Source organism: Pristiophorus japonicus, chromosome 9, assembly GCF_044704955.1.
Source record: "Pristiophorus japonicus isolate sPriJap1 chromosome 9, sPriJap1.hap1, whole genome shotgun sequence".
Taxonomy (NCBI): domain Eukaryota; kingdom Metazoa; phylum Chordata; class Chondrichthyes; family Pristiophoridae; genus Pristiophorus; species Pristiophorus japonicus.
Genome location: NC_091985.1, coordinates 132,302,608 through 132,315,675, shown reverse-complemented (window position 1 = coordinate 132,315,675; position 13,068 = coordinate 132,302,608). Strand labels below are relative to the sequence as shown.

Below are 13,068 nucleotides of genomic sequence, written 5' to 3'. Positions count from 1 at the left end.
CTATGAAACTGACTATTGTACGCCAGTATAACTAGAGAATAGTATATATTTTTTTAACTGAATTTCAGCAATTTTAAATCAGGTTACTCCACAGATGAGGGATTGACGCTATGATTAAAATGCTTATTTTTTATGCTAAACCTATTTTCAACTGTTTTAATATATGAAGGAAATTTTTTAAAACAAAATTTTGGCAAAAAATATTACGTTTTAAAACGCTGTCTGATTGCGATGCTTCATGGCAGATTTTGCATTTGGTGATATGCAAATGAGTTTGAGCGGAAACCCGGGTGGGGGGAAACACCTTTCAAAACTGCCGCAATTTTGTGCACAATTTGTATAAAACCACTTCACGGGCTGCATTTAACTTCAGTTATTATCCTAATTTATTCTGTGATTCATACTTTGACACATGGTCTGTTTGCCGACAGTATGTAGACAGATTCAGTACTTACATACATCAGGCTGTCCACCTGCTGTCGTCATCGGTGCATCATCCTTTTAACTGACGTTAAAATCCTAATGAAGGAAATGGCATATGCTCCCTGCTGATGCTTACGTCTTTCTGACGATCGGAGGAAAGGCTCTTCTTTTGATCTTAAGTACAAGAAAGATCTTGTGGACTATTAATTTTTTGCATTGAAGCGCATATTATTTTTAAGAAGCTGGTGGTTTTAAGAATCTGGTTTTATTGTAAAACTGCATCAGCTGTTGGCAGAGTACAGTAAACCCAAATTATGTTAATAGCTAACGGTATAATGAAACCTATTGAGCTAAAGAATGGTCATACCTGTGTGAAGGCAAAGTCTGTTTTATATATTTTCATTTGCTGCTTAACTAATTTTATTGCAATTAATTATAACTTGTTACATTTTATAGAAATGAGAGTCTGAAACCTAGGAATGATCTTAGCTTCCAGTATTGCAAAGATAACTTAAATTGGTTCAGTATTTAAATAACATCTTGAATGACATTGTTTGCTCCCTTTCCTTCCCTTCCCTTCAGGACTGTTGTCTCCATAATCCCCACGCCCCCTCACTTCCTGCCACCCCCCTCCCCCAATCCTGCCCAGCTGCCATCATATTTCTAACCTTGCTTTCTTAGGGTCTAAGTTTTCATCTGTCCTTGACTGAATATCAGTATCTAACTCCGCACCTACCTTTCCCACCACTTCCTGTTCGATAACCTTCCGTCCGTTTTCTGCCCCGGCTACAGCACTGACTCCAAACTGGCCAAAGTCACCCAATATCCCCTGGGACAATTACTGGGGCATGTTATCCTGCCCACCCTTTTAGTGACCTTTGATACAGTCAACCACTTCATCCTCTTCCATAATCTCTCCCTCATACTATGACATTTTAGTGCTTCTCTTCCTACCTATATAACATGGCCTACTCTAATACCTTTTCCCCTGTGACATGCCGCAAGGATCTATCCTTGATCCAGTCCTATTCTTTATTTATCTATTCTCCCTCATTGACAATATCCCGAAGCACATGGCCTTATGTATGCCACGAACATCAAATTGGCACAGCTTTCTCTCTTAAGCCTCTTTCAATTCCACGATTGTTGCTATGCTGTCTGACTGACTATCCAGTATCAAACTGTGGATGATCCTGATTTTTCTGCAACTCAACATAAACTCAACCAAATCCATCCTGCCCGGCTTCCCCAGAAACTTCACACTTTAGCCCCCGCCTCCATCCCTCTTTTTGGCTGCTTGCTCACACTCAGTCCTTTGGTGTGCAATCTAGGTGCCCTGTTTGATCCTGAGTGGGGGTTAAAATCCTCCCCCCGCCCCCAAAAGAAAATCTCATATCTATCCTATCCTCATCCTTGAAAACCATCTGTTTCTAATTCTACTCAATCCTTCAGTTCTGCAAACTAGTCTTAATGAGAAGGATTAAAAAAGGGCACCGATTAAATCAAGATTGGTGTTTGCCAACATTGTCCTTTTTATATTCATAACATTTACTTTTTTGTTGACGCACTCAAAAAGTACTGACTGAAACAAAAAACATTTTTATTATTTTCCAAAACAAATACTGTAAAGTTGCTGGTGTGTCCACTTTATACAATTTATTATCCTTTGACTTGTTTTATTCTATTGAGTGGCGTATACAAGCATGCAACATGTATATGGGATTTAAATTTTTTTTATTATGTTCATGAAAAACTTCAGCTTTGTGATCTGCATTTAAAGTGAAATGTTTGCAGTATCGGAGACCCCAGTTGTCAGATTTACATGTGAAATGCGGAAAAAATCATTGCACATGCTTGAAAACGGTAACTATATTCATTAACCAAATTATAGCTGAACTTATTAAATTGCCAGTCACATTAGGTTTCAAGAATAAAATTTGTAAATGAAAAGGAAAGGGGAAAAGCATGTCAATTAAATAACGTGTATTCAACAAATGTACTCCATTATCTGCATAGTTTCACATGCTTCATTTATATTATTTATGATTTTTATGCTGTGCATAGTTGGAATCTGTGATTGAGTGCAAATAGTTCTGGTTGTTTTGTGGGAGCAGAGGTTAATTATTTATTTGAACAGTACTTTGTCCAACACTACTGCATATCCCCCTTGGAATTCAGCTGGATTCCAATTAAGGTCATATTTCCAGTTGAGGTCATATGGTTAGGTTGTTACTCCAAGGAAAACAATTCAGGAATTTAGTTTAATACTATTTATCATTTTAATATTGCTGCAAGTTTTGACTTTTTTTTCTCAAGCTCGCCAATTTGCATGGTTTTACACAACTGTTATCAGTGCCCATTACATAAAAAACGTGATTATTTTAGAATTCATGTGCTAAACTTCAAAGGGCCAAAATTACCCTTCATCCCAAACAGGGCACACTTACCCTTTTGTAAGTTTTCTAATCCGCCGAAATTCAGGACTTTTCTTTTCCGGTGGGAGCAGTGTTGCGGGCGGAACTGTGGGCGGGTTGGAGCAGCTGTCGTCAGCGGGGCGGAAGTGCGGGCGGATCAGAACGACCATCGCTCCAAGTCATCAGCACCGCGCTGACGCATTACAATGTCCCTCCCCTTCAGTTAAAGGGGAGGGCCGCTGCGAACTCTGCAGCCACTTTAGTGGCAAAAACTGGGCCACCAGGCAGAGTTTTGACCAGGCCAGCGGCCCGGCACCCAAGAGAGGGTGCCAAGCTGCCTGTTGGTAGACCGGCCGAACCCGTGGGCATAATTGTTGGTTCAACCTGGCAGTCGGCCGAAAATAAAAAAATAACATGAAATTGCCGGCATCGCCACCTCACCTTTAAGTGTGGACGCATCGCCCAGCCACAGACAACTCCCCACTGGGGAAAGCTGTCAGTGGCACCTACCGGTAGTGGCGCTGCTCCAGCGGGGCAATTCCGCACGGGGGTCGGAAAGGGGGTCGCCACCAATTGGTCAGGCGGTGTGGAAGGCCATTCCTGCCACTTCCGGCCCAGGGGCAATTTCGGTCAGGTCAGCCCATCCATCTGCCCCTGGTCAGTAAGGGCCACTCCACTGGAATGGAGCTTATGGAGGGGGGATATTTCGGCCACCAATACTCCTGGAAAAGTAGTACAGTCACCACCACTTACACCGTCTATGCTTATCCTGAACATCCGCCTACATCAGGCAGATATCGCAGACCATTTGTCATCACAGTTAGTTCGTACAGTTTAGCACTTACCTGATTAAAGCTTCAATATATGAATCCATCTTCACATTTGGTTTTGCTGCTGAATTCTTGGCTTTCATTAGCGATATGCAGCTGAAAATCAGACAAAATGGGGATTGAACTGCTAAGGAACTTCCTTCATTTGAGAAACTGCATGAAGCCTGCAGCTGTCGATCGTCACGGGCGAGAACTGGCAGGGAATTTCCGGCATTTCTCTCAACTCACAGCTGATTGAGGGGCTGCCCAAATTTTCCACTTTCTGACTGCCTTAACTGGTCGAACAGTGATTGAAACTCTTTTTGGAGTTTATCTGCAAAACATAAAACATTAAACTGTGCTACCCGACCTGGGTGACACACCAGACATTCACAAGGCCCTTTTTTTCCTTTTTTTGGTTTTTTTTTGGGTTTTTTTTTTTGGTTTTGTTTTGTTTCCTTTTTTGGTTTTTTTCTGGGCACTAAAATCACAATTTTTCCACAGTGCCCCCTATAAAAGGGAAGGGGACACTAAAAACACCAGCAATTAAAACAAATTAAACTTTAAAACGTAAAATCAAATTAAAATTTGGTTGCCGGGCGTGATGATGCACTCCAGTCCCTCCGGTGCCCACCTCTCGCGGAAGGCCGCGAGCGTACCGGTGGACACCGCGTGCTCCATCTCCAAGGACACCCTGGACCGGATGTAAGAGCGGAAGAGAGGCAGGCAGTCAGGTTGAACGACCCCCTCGACCGCCCGCTGCCTGGACCGGCTGATGGCACCCTTGGCCGTGCCCAGGAGCAGTCCTACGAGGAGGCCTTCGGACCTACCCGCTCCCCTCCGCACAGGGTGCCCAAAGATCAGGAGAGTGGGACTGAAGTGCAGCCAGAATTTCAGAAGCAGCCCCTTCAAATAATGGAACAGGGGCTGCAACCTCGTGCACTCAATAAAAACATGGAACACGGACTCCTCCAGACCGCAGAAATTGCAGGCGGCCTGGGAGTCCGTGAACCGGCTTAAAAATTTATTGCACGGCACTGCTCCGTGCACCACCCTCCAGGCCAAGTCCCCGACGAATAGTGGGAGGACCCCTGCGTAGAGTGCCCTCCATCGGGGACCCCCGCCTCCTCCGGACGGCAAGATGGTACGCCATGGCGTGTCCGGACGGCAGGCGAGGATGGCAAAGTTGAGAGTGTGCAGGAGCAGCCCGTACAAGAAACCCCTCCGCGCGGAACTGAAAGGCACGGAGGGGATTTCCCCGAGGCGGCTCAAGTTGTGAGGCGCCGGCCCCCGAGGGAGGGTCCGGGGTTTGGCGCCGATGAGGAATTCCGTCCGGACGGGGGTCAGTTCGGACGGGATCTCCCCACGTGCTTGAGCCTCCTCGATGCACCTAACGGAGTCAGGGCCCAGAGCTGTTTTTAGCGACTCGATGGCATCGGCCGCGTGGCGGACGTTGGCAGAATTTAGGCGCCGCGCCAGCGTGTCTGGCACCATCCAGCCCGCTCCTCCGCCATCGAGCAGGTCCCTGACCCTGGTCAACTCACCAGCCACAGCCCTCTCTTCCGACCGCCACATAAAACCTCGGTCGTGGAGGTACGGATTCCCGAGCAGCGGCTCCTGCAGGACGGCCGCCACTCCAGCCGGCGGAGAGCTGCGCCTGGTGGAGACTTTGTTCCAGACCCTGATGAGTTCCTTGTAAAAGACAGGCAGCTCCCGGAGGGCGGTCCTGACACCCCCCAAGTTCACAAACAGGAGCTGCGTGTCGTAATTGAGGTCGCGCTGCTGGCGGAAGAAATACGTCGCCAGAGCACACCACCTAGGAGGGGGCTCGACGTAAAGGTATCTCTGCAGGGTCTGAAGACGGAAAGTCGCGAGCTGGGCGCTGACGCACACCAACGACTGACCGCCCTCCTCAAGCGGGAGACTCAAGACTGCGGCAGAGACCCAGTGCTTCCTGTTGTTCCAGAAGAAGTCCACCAGCTTCTTCTGTATTTTGGCGACAAACGCAGGGGGAGGGGTCAAAGTGACCAGCCGGTACCACAACATTGCGGCCACCAGCTGGTTTATGACTAGCGCTCGACCCCTGTAGGACAGCACTCGGAGCAGTCCTGTCCAGCGCCCTAGGCGAGCGGCGACCTTGGCCTCCAGCTCCTGCTAGTTCGCCGGCCAGGCTCCCTCGTCAGGGCTAAGGTAGACTCCCAGATAGAGGAGATGGGTCGTGCTCCAGGCAAAAGGCCTGAGCTCCTCCGGCAGGGAGTCCACCCGCCACTGACCCACCAGGAGTCCGGAACATTTCTCCCAGTTGATCCTGGCGGAGGACGCGGCCGAGTAAATCTCCTGGCACTCACGCATCCACCGCAGGTCAGCGGGATCCTCTACCGCGAGGAGCACGTCATCGGCGTAAGCCGAGAGGACGACCCCCACGCCCGGCCCTTGCAGAGCCAGTCCCGTCAATCTCGTCCGCAAGAGGCGCAGGAAAGGCTCCACGCAAACAGCGTATAACTGGCCGGACATGGGGCATCCCTGGCGCACCCCTCTCCTAAAGCGAAGGGGCGCCGTCAAGGACCCGTTAACCTTAATCCGACACTCCGCGGCGGCCGAACAGTGATTGAATCTGCCTGTAGTCTCCATCAGATGTTCACACTTAACAACTAACGGGAGGCAGTGGGAAGGTGGAAGCTTCAGGTAGATATACCATTGGTGGCCGTTCTTTCAATTGTCCAGGCCCTAAGCTCTGGAATTCCCTCCCTAAACCTCTCCACCTCTACCTTTCTTTCCTCCTTTAAGATGCTTCTTAAAACCGACCTCTTTGACCAAGCTTTTGGTCATTTGACTTAATATTTCCTTATGTGGCTGTGTCAAATTTTCTTTGCTAACACTCCTGTGAAGCACCTTGGGACACTTCACTATGTTAAAGGTGCTATATAAATGCAAATTGGTGCTGCAGATTCATTCAGGTGATTTAATGTCGACCACATCTTGGGCCCAGGTTTCGGGCCGCGCCTAGGACGGCGCAGTCCCGACCTGGACGCCCGTTTTTCACGCCACAAAGTGCACCTAAAAAAAACTTCCAGATTCTCCAGCTCCCTGCAGGTCGTTTGAAGCTCAGCGCAGCGCAGCACGAGCTGTAGGGGGCGGAGCCAGGTCCCTGCGCTGAAAACAGTGCCGGGACCTCTGCACATGCGCGCTACAGTGGGCGCGCATGTGCAGTAGCTCCAGGCGCCCAAAACTGTGTGGGAGGGGCCCGAAGCACACAGCCCCTAGCCCTGGCCGAATGGCCTCACTGGGACTGCGTGAATAAGGCTCCTCCCACGACCAGCTCCTGCTTCCTCCCGACCCGACTCGACTCCCGCTTCCCGCCTCCGGACCCGACCCGACTCCCACTTCCTCCGGACCCGACCCGACCCGACTCCCGCTCTCCCCCCCCCCCCCCCGACTGGACCCGACCTGACCTCCCCCCCGACCTGACCCCCCCCCCGACCTGACCCCCCTCTCCCTCCCTCCCCCCGACCCGAACCGAACCGACCTCCCTCCCACCACCCCCCCGACCCCGACCCGCGCTCCCCCCGACCCGACCCGCGATCCCGACCCGACCCAACGCCACCTACCTGTAAATCTGGTGCTGGGGACGGGCCCTGCCCGAAGTCTTGGGCCCGGCCCGTTCAGCCTCCCTCCCCCTTCTTTCCACCCCCCCCCATCTCCTTTTCCCCCCCCATCTCCTTTTCCCCCCCCATCTCCTTTTCCCCCCCCATCTCCTTTTCCCCCCCCATCTCCTTTTCCCCCCCCATCTCCTTTTCCCCCCCCATCTCCTTTCCCCCCCCCCATCTCCTTTCCCCCCCCATCTCCTTTTCCCCCCCATCTCCTTTTCCCCCCCCCCATCTCCTTCCCCCCCCCATCTCCTTCCCCCCCCATCTCCTTCCCCCCCCATCTCCTTCCCCCCCATCTCCTTCCCCCCCCCATCTCCTTTCCCCCCATCTCCTTTCCCCCCCATCTCCTTTCCCCCCCATCTCCTTTCCCCCCCATCTCCTTTCCCCCCATCTCCTTTCCCCCCATCTCCTTTCCCCCCATCTCCTTTCCCCCCATCTCCTTTCCCCCCATCTCCTTTCCCCCCATCTCCTTTCCCCCCCATCTCCTTTCTCCCCCCCATCTCCTTTCTCCCCCCATCTCCTTTCTCCCCCCATCTCCTTTCCCCCCCCATCTCCTTTTCCCCCCCATTTCCTTTTCCCCCCCATTTCCTTTCCCCCCCATCTCCTTTCCCCCCATCTCCTTTCCCCCCCATCTCCTTTCCCCCCATCTCCTTTCCCCCCCATCTCCTTTCCCCCCCATCTCCTTTCCCCCCCATCTCCTTTCCCCCCCCATCTCCTTTCCCCCCCATCTCCTTTCCCCCCCATCTCCTTTCCCCCCATCTCCTTCCCCCCCATCTCCTTCCCCCCCATCTCCTTCCCCCCCATCTCCTTTCCCCCCCATCTCCTTTCCCCCCATCTCCTTCCCCCACATCTCCTTCTCACCCCCATCTCCTTCCCCCCCACCCCCATCTCCTTCCCCCCCCATCTCCTTCCCCCCCACATCTCCTTTCCCCCCCATCTCCTTCCCCCCATCTCCTTTCCCCCCCCATCTCCTTTCCCTGCCCCTCCCCTTTCCCCCCCTTTTCCTCCTCTCCCTTCTCCTCCTCCCCCCTCCCCCCTCCCCCATCCCTCCCCCTTCTCCCCATCCCTCTCCCTTCCCTCCCTCTGCTCCCCCCCCTCTCTCCCTCTACCCCCCTCCCCCTCCCCTCGCTGTCAGAAACACAGACACTGACAGACAGAGAATGAGAGAGACACACACAGACAGAGAGATAGAGACACTGACAGAGACTCACTGGGGGGGGGGGAGGCGCATCCCAGCACGCTGTTGGAGGGCTCCCGGTGCTGCAGTCGGTAAGTAGAAAATGTTTTATTTATTGATTTTTATTTTAAATTATTTCTTAGTAATTTTTTTTTTAATTGATTTATTGGTTGATTTATTGATGTTTTTATCATTTATTATTGATGATGGCTCTTTATTTGTAAAACTGAAGTGTTTAATGTTTGTAAACTTCCCTTTAAACCCCCCCTCCCCCCCCCATTCCCTGCGCCTGATTTGTAACCTACGCCTGATTTTCTAAAGTGTCGACAAGGTTTTTTCGAGCGTACAAAAATCTTCACTTACTCCATTCTAAGTTAGTTTGGAGTAAGTTTTCACTGACGAAACTTTGAAAACAGGCGTAAGTGGCCGGACACGCCCCCTTTTGAAAAAAAAATTCTGTTCCAAAGTGAAACTGTTCTCACTGACTAGAACTGGAGCAAACTAAATGGTGAGAATTCCGATTTCTAAGAATCAGGAGCAAATCATGGCGAAACTTGGGGCCATAGGGGGCAAATGATGTGAGCACAAATGCGCCCACTATATGCGGCGAGGACTGTATTGCACTGTTTATAGCTGTGCTCTTGTTTCTGAGCACTTATTCAATGGGCCTCATAGCAGTAATTATTTGTTAAAGTGACCATATTTGAACATTTATTGTTTCAATTTATAGAGGATTTTTTTTAAAACAGGTTTATATCTTTAATGCAAAATGGAAGATGATTGCATAAGAAATTTAGAATTGAAATATATTCAGTGCTGTCCAAGTTTATATTACTGGAAACAAAAACCTCTTGCATTTAATATTGCTATATATTTTTACTGAACCCAATTATCTCAGTTTAGTATTTCACATCCAGAGCATTTTAGAATTAAAATTAAATCTTGCAAATTGATGTTGAAATCATTTAGTTCCAAATCTTGTTTTGGTGTAGTTCATTTGAGGTAGTCACCAACTGATTTTCTATTTTAATAATTTTAATGTAAAGAATTTAAAATCAGTTTTCTGTCAAGATACGAATTCATATTGTAAACAGTTCAACATTCATTCATTTTCCAAATCTTCAATATATTTTGGGGCGAAAATTATTTTATGGCCATTTTTGTCCCTGAAGTAGGTGTACTGCACATGGAGCACGTGCATTAACCGGGAGGCCCAAAGCTTGTCCTAAATTTGGACTCGTGCCTCATTAGTATTATTTGGGTGAGCTTTTGGGCCTCCACAGGTAGCTCCCTCATTTTAAGAAAATTAATATCTGGCATCATGCCTTGCTGAAGACGGCCCAAAGGTAATTCCCAGGAGGGAGATGGAGTTGTAATGGGGAGGGGTGGGCGATCAGGAGGACTGTGGAGTCGGGGCAGCATTCAGGTCCCTGCTCTGTTCATCCCTAACCAATTTTGGCAAAGGTGGCCAAGCCTCCAGGATTGTCCTGGAGTCTCCAAGGATTGAAGCTTAATCTGAAGGACACTGTTACGAGCAACCCAGGAGTAAAGTCACAGAGGCATTAAACAAAATTGTGTTTGTTTTTCATTTTTCTTTAATACTTTCATTTATCAATTATAAAAATATTGGGGAAATAAAAGGCTGTGTCACTAACAATTGTGATTAATCCAATTGAGTAATAGAGTTGGTTCCCTTTCCAATTGGTCGTGGCCCGGAGGATGGAACAATGGCGGTAGTGTGAGAGTGGTGCGGTTCAAGGTGTGGTCATGTGATGAAATATGCAGGAATACACCCTACCAGAGTTGACAACCCTAATATAAGGGGCCTAACGTCAGTGGTTGTCAGGATCAACTGAAAAATGGCCTAAACCAACACTGGGTCGAATGTCTTTCAGACGTACTTTGTTGCGCCTGTTTTACACCCGAAAACGGCTGCAACAAGGTGAAATTTCTACCGCCTTTGAGCTAGCAATTCAGCGATTTTGCGACCTGACTTTTGCTGCGGGAATTTCGGTGACCTTTTGCGGCGGCACTTTCACCAAGGTTCACCAGACTGATTCCCGGGATGGCGGGACTGACCTATCAAGAAAGACTGGATCAACTGGGCTTGTATTCACTGGAGTTCAGAAGAATGAGAGGGGACCTCATAGAAACATTTAAAATTCTGACGGGGTTAGACAGGTTAGATGCAGGAAGAATGTTCCCAATGTTGGGGAAGTCCAGAACCAGAGGTCACAGTCTAAGGATAAGGGGTAAGCCATTTAGGACCGAGATGCAAAGGAACTTCTTCACCCAGAGAGTGGTGAACCTGTGGAATTCTCTACCACAGAAAGTTGTTGAGGCCAATTCACTAAATATATTCAAAAAGGAGTTAGATGAGGTCCTTACTACTAGGGGGATCAAGGGGTATGGCGAGAAAGCAGGAATGGGGTACTGAAGTTGAATGTTCAGCCATGAACTCATTGAATGGCGGTGCAGGCTAGAAGGGCCGAATGGCCTACTCCTGCACCTATTTTCTATGTTTCTATGTCTATGTTTCCATGTGCCGCTGGGGAGAGGAGCGCCATCGTACAACAGTCGAAATTTGGCTCTCTCTGCACCCGTATTCTGTGCTCAGAATACCGACAGGGAAAAACCTGTCATAGCAGCCCTGCCAGCAGCAGCAAGTACGAAGACCTGCAAAAAGGTAAGTTGCATATTTTTTAAAATTCTTTCTTAGCGATTCGATTCTCAATGTTTTGTTAATATATGCATATTTTTTTCCAATTTATTTTTCGGTGTTTTTCCACCCTCCCAAGGCCTCTCTTGCAGCGGTATCGGCCTCGGACTAAAATTGGCGAGGGTCACAGTTTGTGCTGCGAGTCCTCGTGCAACGCCGATTTTTACCGCTGCACAAATTAAAGGTTGAATTTCCGGCCTAATAGCGATCGCAAAGCAAAAATGGTAATTTTGGCGAACAAATATTGTTTCAGCTGAAAACTGAATTTCTAGCCCAATTTGTGTTTAATAATGAGTAGCATTTTAAAGAATGCTTACCGAATGCAGTTGTTTTGTATTTGTTTCATAAGCAATCTCTGCACTCACAATTTCAGCTCCAATCTAATATTCTATCAATCTGTTAAACATTGCAGCTGATAACTAATTCTTGTTCCAGGAACACAGTGCCACACAGAAATCACATTGTTTGCAAGTGGACAAAATGGTGGCGCAACACGACAAGGATAAATTAACTCAAGAGAAGGTTTTAGAAAAGGCAATCAAGAAAAAGGGGTAAGTACCTGATTCCTATGTTATTTCTCAGTAACGGTAATGTATGGGATGGTAGATACCTAGTATTTGTGTTACCTCGAGGACAAGCACTTTAAATATTTTGAGGGGATCAGATGAAGTGATAAACTTTAAGAACAAATTATGAATTTAATCTGTAGGCTAAGATGTAGGCCTGGATTATTTTTCGGATGGTATAGCGATTGATGAGGAAGGAAAATGGGTCAGGGAGGCCTACTGCCAGATCCTAGCATTGTGTTTTTATGTAATTAAAAGCTAGATTAATTGAGATTAATTTTTTTAATCGCCTGACAGACCTAGAAAATAAGTAGTAATCTTGTATCCATTGGTGGCATCTCAGCTGTGATAAGTGTACCACTTTCTGTTCTGCTCCATGCCAGTTGGGTTTCTGGTTTCCACTCTTTAATGCTAAATAATAGAAATATCGATTTGGGAGTTCCAGCCCCTTTTTTTTTCTCTATGTAATTTAATCATACTGATGGTTAACCCACAGCTCTCTATCTCTCTTACACACATACATATCAAATTTCTACAATATCTTTATTTACTGCTTAAGAATGATATCTCTGGATTTGGTGACAATATCATTGTGAATATATAATCAGGTTTGGAAATTAGATTTATTTTGTTGATATCAACACAACCTCATAGATAATGGGGATAAGTATCTGCCGTCTTTGAAGTTTGACCTTATTTTATTAGACAGTCTTAGAGGAAGTCTTCAATCTTGGTAAGGCAGTAGGAGCTGATTCCATAATGTATACATGCTGTATCGGGTGAGTAGGCTCCATATTATCAAGCACACCGGCCTTAGGCTCGTTGGTTATTCAAGTGCTAAATGAACTGTCATGTGATCAGGCAGTGACTCATGATCAGATGATATGTGCTTCCCTCATTACGGTTAATATTAATGAGCTATTGCCCTAATATATGTGATCAGCATCGGGAATGCACTCATGTCATTCATTGTCACATAAGAACATAAGAATTAGGAACAGGAGTAGGCCATCTAGCCCCTCGAGCCTGCTCCGCCATTCAACAAGATCATGGCTGATCTGGCCGTGGACTCAGCTCCACTTACCTGCCCGCTCCCCATAACCCTTAATTCCCTTATTGGTTAACAATCTATCTATCTGTGATTTGAATACATTCAATGAGCTAGCCTCAACTGCTTCCCTGGGCAGAGAATTCCACAGATTCACAACCCTCTGGGAGACAAAATTCCTTCTCAACTCGGTTTTAAATTGGTTCCCCCGTATTTTGAGGCTGTGCCCCCTAGTTCTAGTCTCCCTGACCAGTGGAAACAACCT

General features: G+C 47.7%; 1 protein-coding gene across 1 annotated transcript in view; it reads left to right on the top strand.

Moving 5' to 3' along the window:
• Nucleotides 1–13,068, top strand: part of plcb4a (phospholipase C, beta 4a) — a 600,847-nt gene that overhangs the window by 489,767 nt on the left and 98,012 nt on the right. Inside the window, exon 32 of the mRNA XM_070889861.1 lies at nt 11,625–11,740. Coding sequence (XP_070745962.1) covers nt 11,625–11,740 — 116 coding nt within the window. The remainder of the gene's footprint in view (nt 1–11,624; nt 11,741–13,068) is intronic.